We start from the raw sequence: 27,170 nt of genomic DNA on the forward strand, positions 1-27,170 counted from the left end.
ATACCTTATGAACAAAATAATTTACAACCACGAGGTATATATCGCGCTTTTAAACCATTATAACTATTTAAGGTTTAGTATAGTTACTCGAAATGCATTAGAATAATAATCTGTATAATGTAACTTATGAAAAAAAATAACTTTCACAAAAAAGTTATGATCTGTCAAGTGTTATTATTGCATGATTAGTTAAATGAGACAAAATTTAAACATCGAACTTAAATGGTCATATTTGTGCGAATCTCAATGATGGGAAAATTACGTAGTTAAACAAACTTATATTACTTAATTATTCATCATAGCTATAATTTGCTATAATTATCACTCACAACTAACATTATACATTAATTACGTGGGTTGACTTCGAGTTTATATAATTAGCCACATTTTGTATATGTATAATTTGCCGAAATATACAATTATCTAATCGACTTATATATACAATTCACCTCTCTCCCACTCTGTGCCCTCTCTCACTCGCCTCTCTCCTCCCTCTCCCAACCTCGCTCTCCTCTCTTCTCTCTTTCCCAATCTCGCTTGCCATATATACAAATACATATGTATAATATACAATTATCTAATCGATATACATAAATAATTCATCTCTCCCACTTTTTGCCCTTTCTCTCGCCTCTCTCCTCTATCCTCTCTCTCCCAGTCTCTATCGCTTCTCTTCTCCCTATAACATGTAGCTACGAATTGATAATTATCAAACTATAGTTATGGAGAGTAATTAGGCTATTTTTGAGTGACTATACGTGAAAGATCCCTTAAATGATCCTATTTGTGCAAATCTTTCCCCAAGCCCAATACCCAAATCAGGCCCAAGTCAATAAACAAAATTCTTTTAGGGCTCCAATTAACTCTTCACAATTTGGTAAAAATTCTCTGAAACTGAATCGGAATCGGAGCTCAGAGAGAAAGCAACAATGGAGGCCGGAGACGAAGCGCTTGAGATGGTGGTAGACTCAAAGGACTTGCAGCAGCAAAGCAAAGCTCTAGATAAGCTCACTGACCATGTCGAAGATCGTCAGCTTGATTCCTCTCGTGTTCAAACGGTACTGTTTTATCCATATTTCAGATGAATCTATGCAATTTTGAATTTGCTTCAGTTTTTTTTTTGTAGTTTAATGCTGAAAAATTGTGTATTTTAGGCTATGGCTTCAATTTATGCATCTAAGGAAGCTGATCTTCAAGCTATGAGACTGAGGTTTGTGAACTTTTGCTTGTGAATTTGAATGTTTTGGATGGTATTACTGATTGATTAGTTGGAAATAGATTATTTCTTTCAAATATTTTTGTAACTATAAGAATTTATTAGTTATAATAGTTTTGTTATATATGCAGCTTCTAAAAATGTGATTTTGTTTTATAAAAAAGGTAAAAAATGATGCTTCGAAAATTAGTCTATGGTGTAATTACTTCATATAAAGGAAGCTGATATTCAAGCTAGATGACTTTGCTGTTCTTCTTTATTGTTGAACTTAATCGAGGACAAGGAAGCTATAGTATTGCTATTTGGGGAGTTGAATAGTTATTTCTTGAGCTAAAGATCTAGCGGAAACAGTTCTCTATACCTTAGAGGTCTTCGTACACCCTCCCCTCCCCTGAACATGTAGTTGTTGTTGCCGATACAAATTCGTTTTTATATTACTTTTAATCTTGTGTAAAACCATGTAAATTCTTACTAAAAAGAATTAAGAAATTGATGCACTTACAAATTAGGCTGTCGCTTTACTTGTTGCATTGAAGGAAGTCGAATTCTGGTCTTTTTCTTTTTGGTTTTTTAAGTCTTGGTAGTTGGAAAGTTGATGGATGGATTTGACTTTTAAATACTCCCTGCCACTCAGAAGGAGTGACAGGGTTTAGAATACGAAAGTCAAATCATCGAAACTTCAAAAGTGAATTCAGATGTTATTTCCTCATTTTTTTAATAAGATTACGTACATAGACATTATGATAGAGTAATATACATTTTATAATTTTTCAAAGACATTTCAGACTTGTTTCCATAAATCGTAAATACTAAAGAAAATTGTTTGGGTCTATCGGGAACTCTCTCTCTACCACAAAGTAGAGGGTAAGACTAAGTACACACCACCTCCCTAGGCCCCAATTGTGGGATCACACGGGGTATATTATTGTACAAAAGAGATTCTTGAAATAAAGTGTCTGATTATATTTATATGATTGTCGTTACTGATAAATCTCTTTTGTTGATCTTATCCATGATTCTTGTTTGTTTATGTGAAAGGTGTGTGTACCGAACAATTACTTCAATTTGTTGTGTCAAGAAAGTTGAGTGTTTTGATTGATTGCTAATGTGGAGTTGCATTTCTTTAGCTTTCAAATCATTACCAGAAATTCGGGAAGCATTGCTTGTAAACTCCAATTTGTGTAACCTTATCTGATTATGAAATGAGTTTGAAGCCCACAAGTTTTCAGATACATGGAACTTAGTTAATGTGTGCAAGGGACTTTCAGTGTATCCAAATTAAATAATTGAATTGGTTGGCATGTCTTCACATGCTTAGTTTACGTGCATCGAAGGGAAATGAAGAGCTATTCAATCATGAAAATCAACAAAACAGTGAATATGAGTTCATTGATTTCAAATACGATATTGAAATGGAAAACGATAGTGCATGCCTCTTGGATTGGCAAAAGAAAAAAGAAAACCACACCTAACAACCACTATTTTACATTCATATTAGCGTCAATATTACCTGTCAATGTGTGTACATAGCTCTTAGACCTCTTTCAGTGTATTTTTCCTGTTTTGATAATGTCCTATGCTTCTTGTGATGTTTCACAGTCCTTTATACGTAAGATGACATCGACAACTTTGTGTCTATTACAGGGAGAAAGAACTAGCTGCTGTTAAGATTAATGCTGCTGATATTGATATAATTGCAAACGAACTAGAGGTCGGTTTCCTCTTACATCTACGCGCATTGTTTCTGTTGGTTTATTATAAATTTCTTATGTTGTTACGACTGCGGAATAGGTGGACAAGAAGGTTGCTGAAAGGACTTTGAGAGAGCATAAAGGTGATGCTGTAGCTGCAGTAAGGCATTTGCTCAACTAGTACAGTAACTACAACGCCTCAGTCTCAAACAAATTGGGGTCGGCTATATGAACAGTGTCGGGGATCTTTTTCATTGATTCTGAAATGTTCTAGCAAAGTGACTACTAAATGTTCATGCTATATATGTAACTTTGATCTGTTGACACTTTTTTTCAATTATATTGGTAATTGATATTATCAGAGTGAAAAATTAGACATGATTGATGAGCAAGTTTTGGATTACGAAATGATTTATGCAGTACTAATACGTACATAACTTGTCTTCAAACCAAATGACCCATAAGTGATTTCTGTCCATCTTCATTAGCAAAAGTTGGTCTGGCCGAGTCATCGAATGTATGTGCTCATAAAAGATAGCAGGTATCTCGTGGAATAGTTATTTCGTGGACGTGAGTCAACCCCAGTTAAACTTCAAACTCAAAATTGCATATAAAGGAGCAACAGTACAAGATGAAAATAACTTATAAGACTTGAAACATACCACCTGGGATGCAAATTTCTCATTCAATATACAAATATTTGAATGTTGTAACCTTATAAAACCCACAACGATTTGAAGACGAATTCACTTCATACAAGATAACAAACCAATGCAAACTGTGAATTCATCGAACAAGAATCATGTCAAGACTCACGTAGGGCAGTAAATGACTATTACCAACTTGACTCGAATAAAGGGAGCTTCGTTTTCTTCATCAGATTTCTTTGTAATGAATTAACTGCAAACCTAACATTTAGCCTCGGAATGTAGAATCCGACAACACAAGCTGTTTGTGAGCTCTGACCGACCAACTTTCATGAGACAGCCATAAAATCTTGAACAGTTAGCAATCATCAGATGAAACTCAACCACATACGTCCACTAGTTGTGCTTACTGTTCCTTCTGGCAGCTATCTCCTGCAGTGCTACGTGCTGCCTGTGCCTGAATAACGTACTGTCTCTGTAGATCCTTAAGTTTTTCCACCAACTCTTGGAATGAAGGACGAGATTGTGGCTCACTGTATTGGACAAAACATAAAAAAGTTGCATATCAGCTCATTTCAGAATAACGACGAGTAGGCCTCAATCCTAAGCAAGTTGGAGTCATGTCGCTGCATTTATACAGTTCGGTTCAAAAGACGTGTAAAACTAATGTGATTCAAAGCAAAATGGTTGTCAGGGCAGATGCTTTGCAATTGCAGTCTGCTCGGGAGGCGGAACAACGGAATCAAAGTTAGCCGATGATACTTTACTAGTCACTAGTCAAAAAGATGCACTGAACTCCAACATCCTTTTCCTAAAAAGGCTTCACTCTTAAAGATATTATTTTGTCCAGGTCACATATTGTCCATTAACATCTACTTTAATTTCTCTCAGATTTCTTAAGGAAGTTATGAAAATATTTCGAGGTCATCTCAGTCTGGTTTGCTGAAGACAAGTCCATCGTAACTTCGGAACAAATATGAATTCAAAGGCAATAGGCCTTGGAAGTTCCAAATGATAATAAGAATAACTCATGACGTGTTTTTGACATGACAATGTCTTCCTCCTAAGGCTATTTGCTTCAACAGAACAAATTATGATGGCAAAAAGAATTAAGATGCAAACCTGAGCCAACAACTCTCGATAATAGACGCCAATTGTGGATGAACATCCTTTGGGATATCTAGCCGCTGATTCATGAATCCTACAGCTCCAATCACCTGCAATCAACTCCAAGAAGTTGTTCTTATTTTACCACTATATGATGAAAAGTAATCCACTATTATCTTTTATTTTTGAGTTGATAGTCAATAACACACCTAAAGTTCAGGTAAGAACTCGAAACATGTGATACTTCAAGTGTGTTTGACCATTATCTCCTTACTTTTCTTATACGTTAGGACTGACGAGTGTCGGAGGGAGGAGGGGGGAAGAGGGGGGGGGGCTCTTCACCAACTTGAGCCAGATAACTGAATTTTATGGACTGTTGTCCATGTGAGATTTTAGTTAGAAGAAAATACCTGCATTGTGTTGAGGTTATCCCAAGGGATTTTCTCCGTGGCGAGTTCCCATAGTATCACTCCAAAACTGTATACATCAGACCTAAAGGCACATTCAAAGAAGGATCAATATCTTTAAAATATTTAGAAATCTGCTTTAAGTGCATATATCTCATAGTTGGCATACTTCTCATCTGAAGGTTCATTGCGAAGAACTTCCGGAGCCATCCATTGAGGCTGCATGCGAATAATGTAAGAAACTCAGATACTCACATGAAGTTCCAACACCACAGTTGAATTTGAATAGCTCATACTAATAGAGTAAGAAAGATAGATCCTGAGTTCAAGCTGAATACCGTTCCTTTACCCGTCTTTGTTGCTAGATATGTTTCATATTTAAGACGTGACAGACCAAAGTCCCCAACCTAGCAATATTTGCATGGTGAGAATTCTTTTCAACATATTAAAAGCTCTTTAGAAATAGACAATTGGACATTCAGAAGACTTGATAATACAGAGAAGAATGACAGTCAAATGAACTGAAGCCAAACCTTAACAGTCCAGTTCTTGTCCACAAGAAGATTTGAAGACTTCAAGTCGCGATGAACTATAGGAGGGGTAAGATGATGAAGATAATTCATGCCACGAGCCTGAAAGAAGCAGAGAAATGGAACATGGTAGGTAGCGCAAAAGAGTAACCTTGATAACTCCAAATATCTCAGATAAAAGTTATTATATAACTAATAGAAAGAATTGATGATCCAGTAAAAATAGTGGATGTTATTCTTGGTAATAGCTAATATAACAGGTAAACAGATCTCCTAAGAACTTACTACGTCTAAAGCCATGTGGATTCGTCGTCTCCATTCTAATTTGGATGCATTCCTCTGTAATAGCCTGAACAAACTTCCCCTGTAATATGGAAAAGGTGAAATGGTTTATCAGTCGCACACGAAAATACTGATACAGTCGCAAGGAATAGGCGCAAAACAAATTGAACAGGTTATTCAGCATGAAGACGGAAAAGGATTTACCGTGGCAGGAATTCTGTGACAATGCAGAGGCGTTGCGGTGAAGTAACAGCACCCATGAATAGAAGAATATTTGGATGTCGAAGTCTTTTCATAAGGGAGATCTTCAAAAAAAAAAAATAAAGCACAAGGCCTGTCAGAGACGCTTCTGGTCCTAGCATAATGTTAGTAACTATAGCTGAATAAGAAAGCAAAAAAAAGCATTATGCTCAAGTCTCCATGTACTAATATCAAGCACAAACATTTTCCAAGACATACTATGGATGAGTCATTTCATTGTAGAACTATTTTCTTTGGAAATTGATCTCCTGTACAAAATCAGATAGTATTTGCCTATTTGGGAGTAACCGGAGGGACTCCAAGCAGAAGTTGATCAAATTAACAGAAAACAAAAGATAGCTTCAGAACCAAAGGATGTCTGGATTATGATTTCCAGAGAACCAAGACTCAAGCAAGAAACGAATTCCAAGACAAGAAGTTCTCGATCCTTGTTCCTTGTTTAAGTACATAGGACTTGAAAAGTGATGGGGCGCATAAAGGCAGGGGTGAAGGATGTTGATTCAGTATTAGCATTTTTATAATTTTAATCACCCATTCATGTAGAAAGTCAGATAGTCACATGAAGTGAATCCTATTGTGATAGTTCCTAACAAACAGAATGGTAGTATTTTGCTTTAGACACATTTAATTCTCATCATTTGCGGATTACTCTTCACATTGGTCCTGCATTAACTGGGATGTCTTACATTAGAAAGTTCAATTTTTGAGAGAAGTCGCAGTGTAGAAGAGCATACATTGCTGGTGAATTTTCGACCTTGGTTCACAGACCTCATTAAAGGCTAAAGCAATATTGTGGCAATTTCTATGAAAAATGAGGGAAGACCGGCATTATGACTACCATATAGTTTAAAGTCCTTTAGAAAAAACAACATTCAATTAGGGAAAAAAAAAGATAAAGCATTTCATGACAGATTTATGACAAACAGACTGACCTCTTGTTTGAAGGAATATATCACTTCATCAGAATATTCTTGCTTGGTGAATACTTTAACAGCGACATCCTGCATGGCAAAGACACCATTATGTACAAAGGAGAAACCAGCTCAAGTAGATCTAAATTTCAAGTGTTGATTACAAACGGTGTTGAGGAACCTCAAGTAATATACAACTCCAATACTGGCTTAGAGAAATTTTCGACTTTGATATCATGCATACGATTATGATAGGGCCGAGAAGGCAGTTTTATTTACTGTGTTACAGTCTATAAGCATAAGCTCCCGGAGTAAATGATAACTCACAAATGCTTGATGATACTTGACGAATAAATACTTCAGAACATTCTGTCTCCAGGAAGTTTAATGAACAGAAGAGGCAAAGAACTTACTGATCCATACCACAGCCCATGATAAACAGTTCCACAAGAACCTAGAGAAACACAGATAAAAGAGAAAGTGAGAAATGAAAAAGTAAAGGTGATAACAACTGTCAAATACATAAGATTATCATAGCTATAGAGCTGGTACAGATAATTCGTTGCAGAATTCATGTGTTAGCTTCAGAAAAGATATACAAAGGTTCAAGTGCAGTTGACTACTAACTTCTGATTATTATACACAACATAAGCATATATAATGTCTGAAAAATAGAAAATGAAAGTAAATTACATCCTTTTCGGTTACCGAAAGATTCTATGATCAAGATTGGAATAACTAACTAGACTTGTTTTTTATAATTTCACCTGTAAAAGATATTCCGCGTACCTTCTCCAATCTGTTCTCCGATAGTCAAGTCCTCCCACAAGATTTCGTAATCCAGGCAGTCAGTATCCATGTCCACCTTGTTAACAGCACCACTGCTGGTGCTTCCATAGCTACTAACACTGCTTGTGCTGTTAATATTAAATGAAGACCAGGATCCTGGAGCTTCATTAGTGGTTGTCCGGTATGTTTCAGTAACCTGATTTTCTGGTTTAACTGTATTAGAACTGTTAATGTGATTTAACTCATTGTCTTGGTCATTGTTTAACCAAGGCCACACAGATCGTGTATTTCTTGACTCTGACGCTTCTCGCTCATTGCCTTTCCATGGCCATGATAAGCTTTTCTTCGCCATCCACGCCTCTGCCTTTGAGGTGATAATCTTAGAAATGCCTTGTTTTCCCTCAATCTCATCCCCAGAATGCTCCACTTTTACAAGATTAGAGAATACTCCAAAAGGAGAAGGGTGAACATCTCCCCTAGGCGTACTCGCTCCACTTGAATTTGCATCCTCCCTGTGATCTGAGAGAGCAGCATCAGAAAATGCATGGTCAGAATAATGACTATCTCCACTTCCGCCTTCACGAAACATGCTGCTCTCTCCTGTCTTTATTTTTGACTTAACCTTATTGCTCACTTTTGAGGCCTATTATGACGTAAGAAAACATAAAGAAGACAGTAAGAGAACATAAAGAAAGCAAAAGAAAACCAGACAACTACCCAAACAAAGACATTACTAACCAAATTAGAAATTTTGGAGGCAATGGCAGCTTGCAGGGGCTGCTGGGGATCAAGTCCAAGTTTAGAAGAAGTAAGGGTTCTGGCTCTAAATCTTGTATCAGCTTCCAACTGCTTTACTCCCATAGACATAAGCCCTGATTCTTGGAAAGGCCTCATATCACTTGATATACAAATAACACCAAGCAAAGTACCATCATCATCATAAAAAGGGGTATCGGTAGCAACGACTAGGAATCTTTCCCCTTGCTTATTTTTAACTGGAAACTGTCCAGTCCAACTCTCACCCCTGATCACTCTGTGTACAATGTTATTAGCAGCATCATGATCCCGAACATCTGTCAAGAGTTCAATGAGATCATTTCCAAGAGCTTCTGCAGCAGAATAACCATATAGTTTTTCAGCAGTTCGATTCCTGTGCAACAACGGCTCATATTACACTCCTATTATTGATAATTTTAACAAACACCAATTGAAGTCAAACTGAGGCCAAATAAAATGGTCTTACCTATCTGCACAAAGTTTTTAGGGGTCATTTGGTAGCTAGTAAAGAGGAAACTTATTCATGTATTAATTTCTGGATAAGGAATACTACATTTGGTTTGCAATACAGAAACTCGCATAACTAATGCATGTATAACTGATACGTGCATAATTGTTAACCAGCTACCAAATGACCTCTCAGTGTTCATCACTACAACCATGGACTAGCCAACTTAAAAATAAACTCAAACTCACAAGCTCGATCTCTATCACACAAGTCCTAACAAACAAAAGGAAAAGCAGAAATGCAAAAGGATAGGATATACATTTCAATTACTGACCAATAAATTATTTGACCATTGAGATCAAGTATATGAACTGCTTGTCCCATTGATTGTAATATATTCAAATACTGTCTATCAGTAAATTTCACTGCAGCAGGACCTCCTCCACCAATACCACTACCATCTCCCTCACCCTTACTACTACTCTCTCTTTGCAATGGCGACGAATGTCGGAAGGAAATTGACCCCCTCTTCCACACAGCAGCAGAACCACCATCAAATCCACCACCAGCTCGAATACGAGGCGGTCTCTGTGGTGATATAGAATGTGACCTTTGTCTTTGTGTTCTATGATCATCACACATCATAAGTTTAGACATCTCATGTTTCAATTGAGCATGTCCTGCCTCCAATTCTTGAATCTTCTTAAGCAGCTCCTCAGCTGGTGGTGTTGGTCCTTGTCCTGCTGATTCTGCTTTTCTACTATCCATTTCAATTTCAAGATTGATCAAAACCCCTCTTCACCAGTTTGACTTTATCACTGAAACCCCACTATGGAATGCATTTCTTGCTGAAAAATAAAGAAAATAACTACCCTTTTGAGTTCAAGACTCCACCTTTTTCAGCTCTCTCTCTACATATCAACAACAACAAAAACAAACCCGAGGTTCAGGGAGGGTTAAGCGTACGCAAACCTTATCACTATCCCTCCAAGATAGAGAGGCTATTTCCGAAAGACACTAATCAGCTCTCTCTACAAATCAATATCTGCAAATGAACAAAAGAAAATGGCTACTTCCCCCTTTGAGTTCAAGATTCCACCTTTTTCAACTCTACCACTTTATTAACACCTTCTATCTATGGATCTATCACTAATTCATCAACATATGCAAATTTTAGAAGTTACAATTTTGTTAAATGGACAAAAAAAATGAAGATAAATGAGCACCCTTTAACTTCAAGAATCCACCTTTTTCTTCATCCATTTCTCACTCTCTCTCTCTTATGACCAATAATCTTGATACCCCACCCCACTATATACTATCTGCTTCTACATAGCCATAAGAAAATTAATATCTACAAAATCAGTGTGCTAAAAAAAATCAACTTTTTTTTTTCTCAACTTCTTACTTTCTATATATGGATCTATGACAAATTGCACTAAGAAAAAACCATTATATATATATATGTCTTTCTATATATATATTTATAAAAACACTCAAAATCTGCAAATTTTTTAGTCCATTTTTAGCTGAAAAAATGCACAAAAATGGACACCCTTTGAGCTCAAGAAATGACCCTTTTCATCTCTCTTTCTTTGTACTACAGATATAGCGGATTTGCTCTTTTTGGGGTGTGTTTTTTTTTTTTGTGTAAATTAGGTATATAGCATTTTTTATAGTAATATTCTCAAGTTATAGCACTAGAGTTTGAATTTCATTGTATAACATTTAATATCTCAAGTTATAGTATTTTAAAAAAATATATAATGTTAATTTTAAATTATTAAAAAGAGTTGTTAAAATAAAAAATAAATTTAAAAAACGGACAAATTAATAATGGAAAATGGGATCTTTTATTAAATAAATTAAATATAATTATTAATTACTGTTAATAAATTAGCACGTTTTAAGGGATTTTAAATTTTTTTAGATTAGTTAGTTGCCTTAATTCTCTCAAATTAGTTTAAATGATATTAATTTTTGATTTAATTCCTTGAAAAGCTCTACCAAATTGGCATGAACGTACATGTCATTTTGTTTTCCAAAATTTCACAATCTTTTTGAGATTTGCAGATTTTATTTTCATTTTTTATTAGTAGTTGAATAAATTTTGGCGTTGAAAACAATTTGATTTGATTTGATGGAGAACAATGTGTCGATATTAATAAAACATGGTGGAAAGTGGAATTCATCATATTGATTTTTGTTACGATTTGTTGTTTTAATTATGAATTGTTGGTTTTAATTATATTTATTGTTTTGTACATGTATAAAAGTGTTCGATTTTTTTTTTATTATTGTTAGATCTAAAATATAGTTTGTATGTTCTTTTTTTGGATAAACAATCAAGTTACGTATGGCATTTTGAAAAACGATAAGTAAATATAAATGTGTTTGAGTTGTAATTAAATTGAAGATTCGCGTGTTAGTTGATTTGTGAATAAAATAGTAAAACGTACATTTATTAACTAGACAAATAATAATTAGATATAATTCTTTGTACAGGTGAAGTATTACAAATGTATGAATAATGTCTGAAAATTATATAAAATTTGTATTTAATGGTAAAACCTGCTCAGATAATATTCAAAAAGTAAGAAGATATAATTCTGTGTACTGGTGAAGTATGAAAATTGTATTAATTGTGTATGAAATTTATAAGAAACTTGTATTAATTGTGTATGAAAATCTATATTTTGTTAAACTTACAATATATGTTTCTGTTGAAATTATAATATATATTTTGTATTAATTTTGTATAGAAACTATATTCTTTTTGTTTAATTGAAATAGTGTATATGTCAGTGAATGATATATTAAATGTGTATGAAGTTTGTATGAATTATTTTGATAGGTACAGATACAAAATCAGAAATTGGTCCACATTTTAGACCGGTTACAGCAACAAATTCTTTTAACCCAAGATGTAACTTTGTACCATTTACATTCATAACAAACATGTCATCCCTGTCATTTTTAGTTTCAAGAATAAATATATGTCATAACATCTGACATTGAATTTTTATGTCATGCAAATCATAAAAAAATTCAAACGGTGTTTCTTGTAAGAATTGTTGAAACTTGTCTTGACCTAGGAAGGTCAACAGATCCGCAAACACATTCATGTTAATACATGAAGACAAATGTATTTGTATCTTCTTCTCCTATAAAATTGGTAAATTAAATTAATACATTTATCATACTATATAATGTCATATAAAATCATATATATACTGGTATGTTAAATGGACATTCAATTCAATTCATACACAAAGCATACAAAAATTGTACATCAGTTCATACACAATGCATACAATATTAATACATATTTAATTTTTTTTAAAAAAAATAATTTATGATTTTTAAACTATAAACTACTACTCAAACAGTACCACTACATTAATTCATACATCAAAATCAGAACATAAAATATACAGCTTTAATACTTTTAATAATAGTAAAAAATATACGACATACAACACTAATACATTATTCATACACTGATATTGTAATAGACAATATAGCATTTCATACACATAGCATACAAAGTTAATACATTAATGCATACATTCCTATAGTGAAATATAGTAATTATTTTATACACAAAATCATACAACATTAATACATCATTATTTATCAAAAATCATACTTTGTTGTAATCCAATTATAATTCACAAATCATACAATATTAAATCATACAATATTCATATATAATTATAATATACAATACTAAAAACTCAACTGATATATAAATCATACAAATTTCATGTACTATACTATTGACAAATAAAATCAAAATTAAACACACTTTACAATATAATCATACACAGTTCATACATTGTTTATACATTTATAATGTAATAAACTAGATGTAGCATTTCATACAAACTTACAACATTCTTTCATATACAATATATTCAACACTAAATATACAAATTAAAACAAAAAGTATGTAATTTTATTATGGATATTAATATTCAACAATATTATAAACTTGATACAAAACTTAATACACAATTCATACACACTTCAAACATAAATCATAGAAATTTAATATACATATCATACCAAATTAATACAGTGAATCATACACAATTCATACATGTTTCATATATTGATATTGTAATATAAAAAAATGTGTAATTTCATACAGTGAATCATACACAATTCATACAGAAATAACAGAACATAAAAGTGTACTATACTATTCACAATTAACTCGAAATTAGAATAAAATTAAATAGATAATTTTAATTTAATTTTTTTTTAAAAAAAATTTTACTAACCTTTAAAATTTTTTTGGGTTTAACTGTTTCTTCTTCTTCTTGTAAATGTGAAGTATCGATTTCAGAGGTTCTTGGTTTTTTTGATTTTGATTTTATCAATTCTTCTACAAAATCAGATTCAGAATCTGATGAGTACTCAATTTGTTTTCCTTTCCTTTTCTTTCCTCTTTCTTTCGCCCTTTTCTCCGATTCATCTACTTTTTGCTTTTCTTTCCCTTTTCTCTTCTTCTCGGATTCCTTTGGATGTTTGTTTGTTTTTTTTTCCATTTTTGATTTCCCTGATCTAGCTTTGTCTTTTGCATATGAAGGCTGAGTTTGTGTTTGTGATAAAATTTTGAAAGATGGAGCATGAAATTCGTCTGAGCTTTGTTCATCATTCAACCTTTTGGATTTTCGCGGGGTTTCATTGCCTCTCTTCGACATTGTACAGTTTTTTAAGTGCAAGAGATGAAGATTTGAGTGCAGAAAAGGAAGATTTGAGTGCAAAATAGTAGAATTGGAGAAGACGACTGTTAAGATTGAAAGTTTTTTGAGCGTGCAAAAGAGATGATTTGGTAAAAAATTAATTGTTAGGCGTGCAAAAGAGATGATTTTGTGAGGATTTGGGGAAGAACAAAATTTTGGGGAATATAAATTTTTTTTTTTAGATAACGTGTGACAGTTTTAAAATAAAACTGTAATTATTTTAGATATTGATGGGTAGTTATTAATTATGGAATGATAAAATCCCTATTATTTTGTAATCTTTTTAAAAAAGGTAACTATATAATATTTATTTGAATTTACACTAGTTAAGAGTTTTGTTTAAAAAAGGTAACTTAAAATAATTAATTTAATTAACTACATTGGTTTAAAAAAGGTAATTGAATAATAAATGTAATTATTTAAATAAGTTTATTATTATTTAAAAAAATTAATGAGAATAATATGTTTTTTCTTGATATGCTATAACTTGATAATAATATGCTATAAGTAGTTTATTATTAAAAAATATGTTTATAACTTGATATTTATCATCTTAAATGTGTGTGTAGTGTTATTTTTATTTATTTTTTTATCGTTTGATGTTCGATATTATAAAGATAAAGAAGTTTGAATTTAGAATTTTAAAGTTTACAAGATTTTAAGTTAATGCAATATTAGTACGTTTTAATTTATATAACATTATAAAATCTAAAGAAGAAATGCTTTTGAGTGACGTAAAACAAATTTTAGACGTTTATATAGTTGTAAATTCTTTCATATGAGTAAAGATGAAACTTTAAAGTTACTTTTTTAAGACACAAAATTTTCCGTGTATATATAAAACGTAAGTAAAAGGTATTAATTTTTGTAACCAAGCTTCTAAATTCGCCGATGATCAAGACACTATTAAATTTGAATTCACATTAGAAATACTTACATTAGAAGATTAAGTATTCTCTTATAAAGATACTTTTAAATTCACAAATTAAACTCAAAATCTATAATTAAGTATTACAAAAATGACTGTTCACATCATGACTCCGACTTATCTTAAGATATTCTCTCGTATTAATTATTATTTTTTAGAATCACAAAACTAAAAATAAATAACTAAAAATAAACCGACAAATAATATAATTGTTGAAATGATTATAATCCTACTCTCAAAGGGAGAGAGTATACATAACTTTTGCTTATTTTATTCTATTTTTTGTTCCAAAGTATTTTTTAATAATATAATCCATATAAAGGCTAGTATGTCCCCTCCACTTTCATATGCTTCCACTCCTCATTTTCCTTTTTCTAACTTTTTTTTTTGGATCGAGGATTTATCAAAATAATTTATTAATGATCGTAAGATAATAATAAAACTATGATATTTTATTGTTTTTAGATAGGTGGACTTTTTTATGAGATTATTGTAAATATACTATTCTTATTGTTTCGATAATAAAATATTGATCAATTTATAATTACAACAATCTAAGTATAAGTCAAATAGAATATGTATAAGTGATTATATATTTGTTCTATTTTTTATTACGTAATTTTTCATTTTAATATATAATCAGATACTCACTCATAAAGTAAATAACGATCAAATACAGATTAAATCACGTTATTCATGTTTCTTGTATGATAAAGAATTGGAACTAAAAATATCAATTCATTTAATATTTGAAATGTCTAATTCTATATTGCTCTTAATGATATACTTTTATTATTAAAAAGATGGACTATATTTATTATGGACTTAACTAAAATATATGGTTAATTAACTTAGCATTAAAGTTCATATTCTCTTCTTAAATTTTAATCTATATATCCTAACAAATATTTGTAAACAAACTAGCCCATTAGCACACAAAATCACAATATATTTTTTTTAAAAAATGCAATATTGTTATTTCTCTTAGAAAAAAATATAAATAATATTTAACTAAATAAGAAAATAGAACCCCCACCCCACACCAATAACACCACAAAAAATATCTCTTAGCAAATGTAAGTAATTAAAGCTTAAGTCCAACAAGAATTGTCTTTTATGTATGTAGATAGATACAATTAAATTTGATTACATAGACTATACCTAATTCCAAAGTTATTGTTTTATTGTTTTTATTCAGAATTTAAAATTTATAAATTTTTATAATTAAATTAATATACGAAAATAATTAAATTTCATCATTCAATAATTATTATCAACCACTTTCATATATAATAATAATTGAATTTCGATAAACTCACACATAAATTTCTGAATCTATCATCATCGTATAATAATAACAACTTTTCTTTATTAATTAAATTGAAAAAATAAAAGAATATAATAGAAGTGGTAAGCTGAGTAGATGGATAAAGTTTTTGTTAGTTCAACATAGTTCATAAAAGTTTATGTCAAAGGTTGGATAAGATCATATATATAAAAAAATTATCTACACTGACATAATATATATTTAAAAAAATTATATTATCGGGTTATATTAATTTAGAAAATATTAATAAAAAGTATGATAGAATGATTAAGATATTCTCATATTATAAATTGAATATCTGCTAAAACAAATTAAATATATCTCATACAATATAAATTTAAATTAATTAAAATTGTAATATTAATATAACTTAAGATAACTATTTTTTTAGAAATTGATCTATTAATGTCCTTTCCATATTGAAGCATTTTAGTGCCATAATGGTAATTTATCTGGGGAAAAGGATAAAAATATTTTCGAATTATCGTAAAAGATATGCAGATATCATTCGTCATATTTTTAGGATATTGGTGCTCCGGACATCTAAAAACTAGAATATAAATACTCTTTATTCTAACGGACATACACGTATCATAATCTTATCCACCGATCCGACATTTATTAAATATCGAATTGACGGATAAGATTGTGTCACGTATCCTTATTTAGTCTTTTGTTAAAGTGAAAAATATATATGTTTTAGTTTTGGGACGATAAGAATACCAATTTTTCTAAATGCATTTTGTCTTTCTTTTATTTTTTATCTTTTTTTTTTTATGGAAAGATAAAGAGGAATTGGCTTTTCATTTATTTCACTATCTTTGCTTTATATGCATACATTCATTAATTTCAAAAAGGTATTTTCCTTTCCTATAAGACGTTACGTAAGCCATTTTCGACTTTTATAGGATAGATAGAGCATTAACTTGATGTCGTCGTAAAAATTCATAAATTTTAAATATTGAATTCATTTAAAATTAATATCACGCTTAAATTATTTAATCGGTAAAATATGAGGCACGTGAATTTCTAGTGTATATATTTTCTAAATTTGATACTATAAGAAGGCTAAATAGTGTACTAGATTGAACGTTAAGTTATTACATAGAGAAGTAGAAATCGATTTTTACTTAATACTAAAAATCCTATATTCGTCTCTGATCAACGCGCGTATACGAATCGCCGCATACACTAGTGACATAAGCAGCACTCCACAATCATCCAAAGCTTATGCTAAAACAAGAAACTTAAAAACTTGATCATTAATGTCAAAATATTTGATCCATATAGAATTCAGTAAAAAATGATGTAAAAATGCACTTTTTAGGTCCTAACATGTGTTCCAATTTTTGATGATCTCATGCCTCTCAAGAACGTTACAACAATAATATATTCAGTATAATTTCACGCACGTGGAATATATATAGTGAAATATACACAAACTACGATATATCATTGTGGTTGTAGGGGAGAGAGACTGTTACCAATATAGAGTCTCGACTCATGGTATAAATAACATTACTACAACTACAACATATCCAGTGTAATTTAGGATGTAAAACAATGAATATGTTTATTTCTTTCATACATTGGAACTGAAGAGTGGTCTTTTTTATAACAACTTACAAAAAAAAATGCTTAAAAAGCACTTATGGGAATACAAATACAAGTCTAAAAAACATGAAGAATGATCACAACAAAATGGTTAACAAAACACTCTGATAAAATGTTGAAGGGCAGGCAAATTATTGTTTCTTTGTTGCTACGAAAGCGTTTTCACTTGGTGTAGAGGACGTCTTCCCATGGGTGACGGTATAGAGGCTGTTTCAATCTCTTCTGATCGAACGTGTGTCTGAAATTCAAGAAAAGGTTTATGGTGTCAAGAAGAGGTTTATGTTTAACGTAGACGATAGTTTAATGGAAGTGTTCAGCATTTGAACTTACCCGATAAGACCAATGGAACGTGCCAGCACGAATAGCCCATTCAGGTAACCAATCTCTACTATTTCATCGATTTCTGGCTTGGTGAACATTCCACTTCCAGCAAGGAGATCTAAGAAGAGGGAACCAATGGCTCCGTCAACGTTGAGGACTAGGTTGTTTGCCTTTGAGAGTGTGTAGGTTTCAACTTGAACCGCGTATTCCATGTACTTAACGGAAGGGAAATTTTCCCTAGCGTAGAGCTGAAGTAGTTCAACTCTCTTATCTCTGTTGTCACCTCTCTTGATCCTGTCACACGAGAATTAGATGCAATGCATGAGATGCATTCAAAGAGTCACGAGTTTCCGAGCATGTAATGCTACAATTTCATTTAGCTTCTCCAACTATCATTTCGGGGAACAAGTATACAATATCAAATGTTACATTACATCTATAATGAAGTATGAGAAACGCTACCTGTGTCCGATTCCTGGCACTCGGATGCCTCTCTTCTTCATACTTTCAACAAATTCATATGGTGTAAGACCCTACAAACGAAGCATTGCAAATGTTTATTCATCCAGACACTCAAAGGGAGTATCGAGAACTGTTTCTACTCGACTAGTAGCTTAGATAGTAAGGACTCACCCTGTCATAAGCATCCTTAAAGTATCGGGCAGCATCGTCAACAGCACCACCAAATCGTGGACCAATAGTCAACAACCCTGTTACCTGAACCAAATTATTCCAATTCCAATCGAATGATAACCCGATAACTACCTTAAAAATAAAGTATGACATACCAGACACAAGACATGACACTAAGTCTTTTCCAGCCCTGGCAGTTACGATGGTGTTATGAGCACCAGAGACACAGGGACCATGGTCAGCACACAACAGAGTGCAAATCTGCCAAGTCGAACGAACCATAAGAAAATGGATGTTAAGAAACAGAACGGCGAGGGGGAGACCATGTAGTCCAATATATGCAAATTTTATGATTTACCTCAATAAAACGTGTACAATAACGGGGGAGGCTGCGTTTGAACCACAATAGAGAAATGACATCACCGACACCTAATCCTTGCTCAACAATAGATGACATGGGTACACCAGCGTAGCATGGCTCTTCACCTATGAATAAGAAATGGAAGAATCAGCATTGGTTTCGACCCTTATTCAGCCACCGAAAGACACAAAACGACCCAATGATAATTAGTCAATGTCAGTCCATACCTCTATCATCAGATATCGTGGAAATAATATGTGTTGGGGCCCGAACTTTCCCGCTCTTAATTGCTGTGTTGAGATCCTCAGGAATTTGTGGAGGCGTTATTTCCTTTACAGGAGTTGTTTTACCTTCCGAAACCTATCAAAATGACCAGGTAAACCCATTAAAACTACTGCCAAGTGGAAGAATTATTATTATTGAGTATGCTCAATATCAAGAGATTTACCAGCTTTTCAAATGCTTCTTTGATTGCTCCTTCAAAAGCTTCATACGAAGTGGGAACGGTAGCTCCAGCATCTCTGAGTGCTTGGTTCTTAGCTTGTGCAGATTCCATTTCACCACCGCTCTTTGCACCCTATAAAGAGTCGAGCAAAGTTAGATTTAGGCGGAAAACTGTTTCACCAAATCAGAGCTCAATAATCAGCTCTTAATACTTAAGAGAGACATTAATCTGCATTTCACGAGAAATGAGGGAATGAAGGGAGATAGCTCACCGCATGTCCAAACTGTACTTCCGACTTGAAGAGTGTAGCACAAGTTCCGCTGACCCAGGCAACAACAGGCTTGTTGATTTTCCCTTGCTTCAGGGCTTCAACTAAGGAATACTCATCTCGTCCACCAAGTTCCCCAAGTACAACAATCATTTTGACCTAAAGTTTACCAAAGCATAAGAAAAAAAGAGATCAAATAGTGCAAAATGGCAAAATATATAGTTGATCATGCCCCCTTTAAGCTTTCAAGCCCTATAAGAATAGTGGAATAAGGCGAGACAATCGTATTGTCTAGAAACGAGAAGTTTTGGCAACAGTTTCTCTTTTATTCTATCTTTTTGTTTCTCTTTGTTTTTTGTAATTCCTACCTGTATTCTTCTTAGATAAACTATTGCAGCTTGGTAGAGTTGTTCATGTATCTCTGTTTGACAACTACATATCTCACACAATAATGGATTATTCTCCGTTCACTAGACCAGCATGTCTTAAAAAGCTTTGGATTGTTACAAGTACGCTTTACTGTGATAAAGCTACCAAACTAGCACTTCACTATGCACAAACAGGAACTCACTTGAAGAATTATTAGCAACATGGCTACAGAAGAACTAAAAGCCGATCATTTTACAAAAATCTCTTGCATGGATTTCACTTCAAATCAATTACCTGTGGAATATTGTTGAAGCGCAGAACATGATCAGAAAGGGTAGAGCCAGGAAAGACATCCCCGCCAATTGCAATTCCTGCGGAGACCAAAAACTCACTCATATTTATTTTCCATATATGAATAAATATAAAAATGTACCAAAACATATGTTCAGGATCTAGAATGCCCAACCTTCATAAACTCCATCAGTCACACGGGCAATTGTGTTGTATAGTTCATTAGACATACCACCCTATATATTAAGATAAAAGTCAGTACTCATGAAGCCACAAAACGTTATCGTGCTGTTTTGAAACTCCAGCAAGAGTAGATGACTTAAGGGAAACGATGAAAGACTTGCTACGATTACTCACAGATTTGGAGACAAATCCCACAGATCCAGGCCTGTAAAGCTTGCACTGAATAATGTTATCAATTGTTCCAGCAGTATCACCAATCTTAAAAGCTCCGGCTTGAATCCCTCCAACAGTAGCTGGACCGATAACCACCTGAAAAACATAGTGCATATAATAACTCATTAAGTTTGATGACTTATAAATATGAAACTCAACTGTGAACGCATTCTCCGCCTAACCGGAAGATGCTAATGCTGAACGAAACAGCAGGAATGATGTAACATTATTATACCTTATTATTTGCCTTTGCAAAACCAATAAGCTGCTTGGTGTCCGACTCAGGAACACCTTCAGCTATAATAGCCACAACTCTGATGGTTGGCTGTTTTAGAGCGGACATGGAGGAAGCAGCAGCACTGCAATTAAGGAAAAGATCAGATATAAGAGCAAATTGTTTTTAGTTTAAGATTTTTTTTCCAGGAAACAAAGAAGAGAAGAACAAACTAGGAGGATGTTTAATAGTACCAACCTTCTGAAAGAAGCAAAGTTGATGAAAACATCAGCTGTTGGATGAGCAGCACAGGCAGCTTCAACACTGTAGGTCGAGTAACAATTGCGAGTAAGTATCAAAACTAAAGACTCCACAAACAAGGGCCGTAAAGAAGGCAAAGTTCATTCATACTCCTTACCTTTCGATTTATTTATCTTACTTTCCTTTTTAGTCCATTTCAAAAAGTATGTCAAGTTCTTTTGTTGGGAACTCTTTAACTTCTACTTTCCACATTCATGTTTAATACCATAAGATCAAATGACTTTTGGTACATGCTATATGCCTTTAGTGAAAGACCACAAGAATCGATATTCTTTTTTACTTTCTTAAATTCCATACCAAGTCAAAGCTAGACAAACAAATTGAAACGGAGGGAGTATACACTATGAGTATGTTTTCTTTGGTGGTTGGTAATTAGACTAGAATTATGACTATCCGTTTATCTGAAGTAGTTCAAATTGAAAAAACTAAGGCACAAGTCCATCGATACGTGTGCTTACATTGCACACCTTTCAAACAATATAAAGTGGAACCAAATGTTAGAAAGTCACATGATCACATAGAATATTTTGAAACCACGATTGCAAGAGATATTGAGCACAACGTTTTAGACCTATCGACACAAATGGGAGAGGACCACACTGAAAATGACCGCCAAATCAGGTCCTTTAGGATATCAGAATGAAAATTAAAAAGCACATGTGTCATGGAAATACAACCAATAAAAGAGAACAAATATAATTGAAACAAACAAGTAAAGGATGAATTCAACGCACGTAGAATGTACTGGGATTGCAATTTCCTCCTGACCAAAGAAGAGTTTCTGGAATCCCTCGGAACCAGGATTGATAATTCCAGCAACAGAAGGTGTTTCTCTCCCTGTAAGTTCAAAACAAAATTGTAAAAATGTGAATGAGATACCTTAAGACAACAAATATTGTAAGCACATTTAGTTTTTAGAAAAATGAATGAGTGGAAATGTAATCCACACCACAAAGGAAATCAAAGTCGAGCATCCGTTGGATAGGAAGCTGCTTGTAGTTGTAGAACAAAGCTTGAGTAGTTTTGGAGAAAAGTTGTCCAGTCGCCATTATGCTGATTTAATCGAAACCTGCGGAAAAGTTACAATATCAGGACAAGCATCAAAGCTTAATTCCATCAAAATAAAGTTATTCATAAAAGAGGAATGCCCCATGACTTTAAGCCAACCGCCAAAACAATATCTCAACAGGCTGATATGGATCTGAAAGTGACATATATGTGCCAAAAATAGCTAAAATTTCGACAAAAACAAAGTTCGTGAACCTATAATTGTGAAAGTGCAAGGAATTCAATGATGACTGATGAGATACATAAACATTGAAGACATCAAATACAAATCCCGGATCCGCCTCTTTTCGGGGCAACTTTCCTTATCAAGGAACAAACAAGTTATCCACCAAAAACCACCATTTCTAAACGTATAAAAACACCACGAGAAAAAATACGTTATTATATAACAAGATGATCCTTTAGAGGTTTCTCTAAATTGACTTTTAACAAATGAAAACAAACCAGAACAAGGCTACATTGCCCCCTGAGATCAATTAAACCAGAGACTAACCTACAAACCAGCTTGTGATAGAGAAAATCAGAACTAATTATAACTGATAAGAAAGTGAACTCAATGTGCTTAAGATGAATAACTGATTGAATGAGGAAATGCTAACAAGCAAGGAGAAAGGTGAGTGCATATGATGATTCAAAACCACATGTTATACAAAAAACTCGTAAAAAGATCAGATCTTTAACACGTAATCAAATCAAAGAACACCTTCATTTTCTCAAAAAGACTGCAACTTTAAATTGACCATTCAACCAGATCTTTCTTAGATGAAATATTAATACAACAAAATAAAGCATGTCACCTCAGAAACATCGAAAACAGACTAAATAAAAGAAAATTCAGCAACTTCAGCAGTTTTACACTAACAGACAGAATCCAAATTGCCAATCCAACAGTAAAATCACAAAATTGAACCATAAGCCTTGTGGATCAACAGAAAGGTCCCCAAAAGTGAAAATTCGACAGTAAAACGACAAAAGCCCAGATCCCATACTCAAAAATGAACAACAAGGATTCAAAAAAGACAAACTTTTTAGGAAACAAAATACTAGTATTCAAAAAATGTACCTCCTAACAAGAACCCCAGATCCCATACTTAACAAAACACAGAGAAACTTTTTAGCATAAAAAACTAGTAGTCAAAAAATGTACCTCCTAACAGGAACCCCAGATCCCATACTCCACAAAACACATCAAAGATTCAAAAAAGAGAAACTTTTTAGCAAAAAAATACTAGTATTCAAAAAATGTACCTCCAAACAGGAACCCCAGATCCCAAACTCAATTAAACATAGCAAAGATTCAAAAAAAGAGAAACTTTTTATGAAACAAAATACCAGTAATTCACAAAATGTATCATCTAACAACAACCCAAATCAAGAATTCAACCATTAAACAACAGAACCCCAGATCCCAACTCCAATTAAAAGCCATCAAACCCAAATCAAACAATAAAAAGACAACCCCAGATCACAAAACTCAAAAAATAACATCAATAATCTAATAAAAATTGGAACTTTTCAAGGAAACAAAATGCTAGAAATGTACCAAGTATGTATTTGTTCTTGATTGATGAAAAAAATGATCTTTTGTCCCCTGTAAGTAGAGTTGAGGTGAGTGAAATAGTTAGGTGGTTGGTAAGTGGTGGTAGAATGTTAGATGAGTGAGTGTATATATATATATGTATATATATATGAATTGTACAGAGAGAGAAGCTAGAGGGAGAGAGCAGCCAGCCTTGAAACTTGAAAGACACAGAAATGATTCACGTGCGTCAGGTTTGTTAGACATCAGTTTGATTCGCGAATTAAATTATTTTCAGATAATTATATTTTTATGAAATAATTTTAAATTTGATGAAATAATTAGAATAAAGGTTGAGAAATTTATCTTGGGGGATAAATTTATGTCATCTTAAGCATAAGATATCTCGGTGCCAAACGATTCCTAAAGTTCGCGCTTAACTTTTTTTATGATTACTTACTGAGTTTGAATAGATGTGAGTGATTAACGAGTTATAACAATGTGTTAATAACATGTAAAGATGACATTTTATTCGATGTAGAGTCGGTGCATTAACTACGAGTTCCGATGAATATAGTAACTTTGATTCAAATTTGGAATTTGTAGTGAAAAATTCATTGAATATGTACAGAAATTCAATAACTGAAAAGAACTAAAATTATGGACACGTAAACTTCAAATTCTTACTTAGCATTTGATTCCACTGCTTCATTCACTTTTATTGTTGATTGTTGATCCTTAACCAATTTACAGACATCACAATAGGTAGTCACTACAATCTATCATCATCATTAACTATCATGTGCGATCATCGTCATTAACTATCATAATCAGAACAACGATCAATTACTAGCAACGGTCTCTATTATCTTTCATTACTATATATTAACAATCGCTATGAAACTTAAATTATTTAATTTGATATAAGCATCAAAAATGAAAAGAAAAACCTTTTACACTAATTGTTTCTTTATACTATCAAAATTAGAAGAACAGGAAAAAACATCGAGAAGTGTGATAGATAGATGAATCTCTTTATTTTATTAGAGGTTTAGAGTTCAAATGCAAAATGTTTTGTTATATTAGTTTCACGTGACATCAGCGAGAATATAAATTAATTAATTTTAAATATTTTATCATATTAATACATTATTGAATTATAATATTTGTTCTACGTCCTAACATAACTTAGAAAATTTCAAAAAGATTGAATTCTCTAACCAAAAATGTTATAAATTTTGTTATTGAAATAAAAATCGAACTTAGGATCCACTTTAAAATATGATATTTTGAATTGATTTTTTTTTTTTAATTCAACAATTGGTTATAAATTCATTTTTGGCTGCTACCAATATTGAATACACCTAATGTTAGGACAGATCTATGCTTAGAGTTTAATCAAAGTAAAACATAGAGTAAACAAAAGGTAACAAAATAATATAATTTAAAAAGTAGGCAAATATAAAAAAATAAAAAATAAGAACACCATAAGTGAAAATAACAAATTTAATTTAATGAAGTTGATAATAATATCACTTTCTAGTCATAATTGATCAAATGAGAGAAATTTGTCAATAAAATAATGCCACACCATCCAAGTACCAAAAATCATTTTTCAAAGGAATAATTGAATTTTTTTTATTCCCTAAATAAGTACTTTACTATAGTTTTAGTTCTTGTGATTTTTGACAATTTATTCAACTTTTAATATATTTTTTTTTTTGGTATTTTAGTATAAATAAGTATACACTTTGTCTCGTAAATATGTATTTTAGTAGCAATTGAATAGGCAATTACATATGAGATATAAAGGCTGGTATCTAAAGCAAATAAAAGAGAATAATAATAATAAATAAATGAAAAGGTATAAGTTTCATAAAATCAAAATTAAAAAAATAACAAATATATAATATAAGACGTAAAAAAATTGAAAAAATATCCAAAGGTGTTAATTAAGCTTAAGAAACATTTTAGGAAGAAAATAAAAATATTTATGCAATAATTATCATAGATGTATATGTGGATTTGATTATTAAAATTTAGTAGGTTGTACTTATTAAAAAATGTTCAATTATTGAAGCAAAGAAATTAGTGCGTTTAGCTTATGAGAATTTGGGGGTTGTAGTTATTTGATTTATTTCTAAGTATTAAGTATTAATTAATATAACCAAGAAAAAACGAGGGGGTTTGGTTATTGAATTTAGGGTTTGTGTATATTCCAATGTGCAAAGTTAATCTAAATTTATAATTCATTTAATGCATAAAATTATCATAGCTTACCTGCTATACCTTTGATAGGATAATTAATTAATCTTATCATTTATTAATAAAGTTTATTTAAGAAAATATTAAATAAGGGTAAAAGAATAAAATTATATTATTTCTTAATGTAAGAATAAAGTAAAAATATGACATATAAAATGGAACGAAAGGAGTATTATTTACTATAATGTGGAAGTTATGAAAATGAAAGGTGTGAAATATAGAGTTAATCTTTTAAATAAAGTAATTAGGAATAAGAAATATAGATTATGTTAAGCAATTGAAGGAGAAAAATAAAAATAATTACATTTTTTCAAAAAGTAACTAATTTATTTTTTAGAAGAATAAAAATATCTAACAATATTCTATGAGTATTTTCTTCTTTGAATTTTTGATTTAATACCTTTTCACTTTTAGAATTTAATATAATATGATAACATATATTATTATTATTATTATTATTATTATTTAATATTTAATTGATTAGCTAATTTATAATATTTATATGCTTTTTTTTAATTAGCAAAAGAAAAAAAATATTGTTATCATCAAATTCGAGGTAACAGCCCAAATTTATCATAACATATAAGTAATTAAATAACAAAACAACAAATTTATGAATATTCACTAACAAATGAGTCAATGGTGCATATATCAATTAATCAAATATAAATATTACACTTGCTCAATTATAACGAAAACCAAAATCATAATTTTATTAATAACTAAATAAAAGTATAGAAAGTGTTGTTAACCTTTTTAAAATGTGCCACTTTCTTTGTTATAAAATACTAATTAAAATAAAATAAAATAGACACACTAAACTTTGCTACTACTTGCTATTGTTGAAAAGCCTCCACAAATAATGTCAAAACTTTTAGCCATCAGTTGTGAATTATCTTTCTTTATAAGTAATTTAGTCAAATTCTTATTGCAAAGTCCAATGAAGAACTTACAACCTATAAAAATATTAAGAATTGCGGTGTAACGGTGAGGCTGATTCATTCTTAGTCAGA

The 27,170-nt window shown here is 31.9% G+C and overlaps 3 protein-coding genes across 4 annotated transcripts; 1 reads left to right on the forward strand and 2 right to left on the reverse strand.

The window, feature by feature from the left end:
- Positions 1–854: 854 nt before the first annotated feature.
- LOC107005479 (huntingtin-interacting protein K) lies at positions 855–3,288 on the forward strand. Its single transcript, XM_015204078.2, has 4 exons — positions 855–1,058; positions 1,155–1,210; positions 2,861–2,927; positions 3,008–3,288. The coding sequence occupies exons 1-4, from the start codon at positions 930–932 to the stop codon at positions 3,086–3,088; spliced, it is 333 nt and encodes a 110-aa protein (XP_015059564.1). The 5' UTR covers positions 855–929; the 3' UTR covers positions 3,089–3,288.
- A 244-nt stretch (positions 3,289–3,532) lies between these two features.
- LOC107007278 (probable serine/threonine-protein kinase DDB_G0272254) lies at positions 3,533–10,712 on the reverse strand. 2 transcript variants are annotated; one of them, XM_027913330.1, is made up of 13 exons: positions 9,401–10,712; positions 8,580–8,991; positions 7,842–8,484; positions 7,466–7,506; positions 7,074–7,142; positions 6,085–6,185; positions 5,884–5,962; positions 5,602–5,700; positions 5,407–5,475; positions 5,238–5,287; positions 5,072–5,153; positions 4,677–4,781; positions 3,533–4,087 (listed from the first exon to the last, which is right to left on the reverse strand). In XM_027913330.1, the coding sequence occupies exons 1-13, from the start codon at positions 9,832–9,834 to the stop codon at positions 4,085–4,087; spliced, it is 2,187 nt and encodes a 728-aa protein (XP_027769131.1). In that variant the 5' UTR covers positions 9,835–10,712; the 3' UTR covers positions 3,533–4,084. The 2 variants fall into 2 exon arrangements, with proteins under 2 accessions (XP_027769131.1, XP_015061320.1); XM_015205834.2 differs by having other exon boundaries at positions 4,677–4,771; positions 9,401–10,710.
- A 6,840-nt stretch (positions 10,713–17,552) lies between these two features.
- Positions 17,553–24,098, reverse strand: LOC107007372 (ATP-citrate synthase beta chain protein 2). Its single transcript, XM_015205968.2, has 17 exons — positions 23,917–24,098; positions 22,255–22,374; positions 22,040–22,142; positions 21,243–21,308; positions 21,006–21,129; positions 20,732–20,866; positions 20,550–20,610; positions 20,378–20,454; positions 19,718–19,873; positions 19,450–19,578; positions 19,229–19,361; positions 18,999–19,126; positions 18,796–18,901; positions 18,641–18,717; positions 18,470–18,540; positions 18,017–18,301; positions 17,553–17,924 (listed from the first exon to the last, which is right to left on the reverse strand). The coding sequence occupies exons 2-17, from the start codon at positions 22,352–22,354 to the stop codon at positions 17,849–17,851; spliced, it is 1,827 nt and encodes a 608-aa protein (XP_015061454.1). The 5' UTR covers positions 22,355–22,374; positions 23,917–24,098; the 3' UTR covers positions 17,553–17,848.
- Between the last annotated feature and the right edge of the window lie 3,072 nt (positions 24,099–27,170).

The sequence above is a fragment of the Solanum pennellii genome, chromosome 12 (assembly GCF_001406875.1).
Source record: "Solanum pennellii chromosome 12, SPENNV200".
Taxonomy (NCBI): domain Eukaryota; kingdom Viridiplantae; phylum Streptophyta; class Magnoliopsida; order Solanales; family Solanaceae; genus Solanum; species Solanum pennellii.

Bases quoted from the DNA above. Each gene is read 5' to 3' on its own strand.
- LOC107005479 (XM_015204078.2), top strand. From the start codon at position 930: ATGGAGGCCGGAGACGAAGCGCTTGAGATGGTGGTAGACTCAAAGGAC. The intron at 1,059-1,154 runs GTACTGTTTTAT...TGTGTATTTTAG, and splicing joins ATTCCTCTCGTGTTCAAACG to GCTATGGCTTCAATTTATGC. The intron at 1,211-2,860 runs GTTTGTGAACTT...TGTCTATTACAG, and splicing joins CTTCAAGCTATGAGACTGAG to GGAGAAAGAACTAGCTGCTG.
- LOC107007278 (XM_015205834.2), bottom strand. From the start codon at position 9,834: ATGGATAGTAGAAAAGCAGAATCAGCAGGACAAGGACCAACACCACCA. The intron at 5,288-5,406 runs GTATTCAGCTTG...ATTCGCATGCAG, and splicing joins CAAAGACGGGTAAAGGAACG to CCTCAATGGATGGCTCCGGA. The intron at 4,088-4,676 runs GTTTGCATCTTA...TGTCCAATACAG, and splicing joins ATCGAGAGTTGTTGGCTCAG to TGAGCCACAATCTCGTCCTT.
- LOC107007372 (XM_015205968.2), bottom strand. From the start codon at position 22,354: ATGGCGACTGGACAACTTTTCTCCAAAACTACTCAAGCTTTGTTCTAC. The intron at 20,611-20,731 runs GTGAGTAATCGT...CTTAATATATAG, and splicing joins TGGGATTTGTCTCCAAATCT to GGTGGTATGTCTAATGAACT. The intron at 19,127-19,228 runs GTATGGACTGAC...TCTTATTCATAG, and splicing joins CACGATATCTGATGATAGAG to GTGAAGAGCCATGCTACGCT.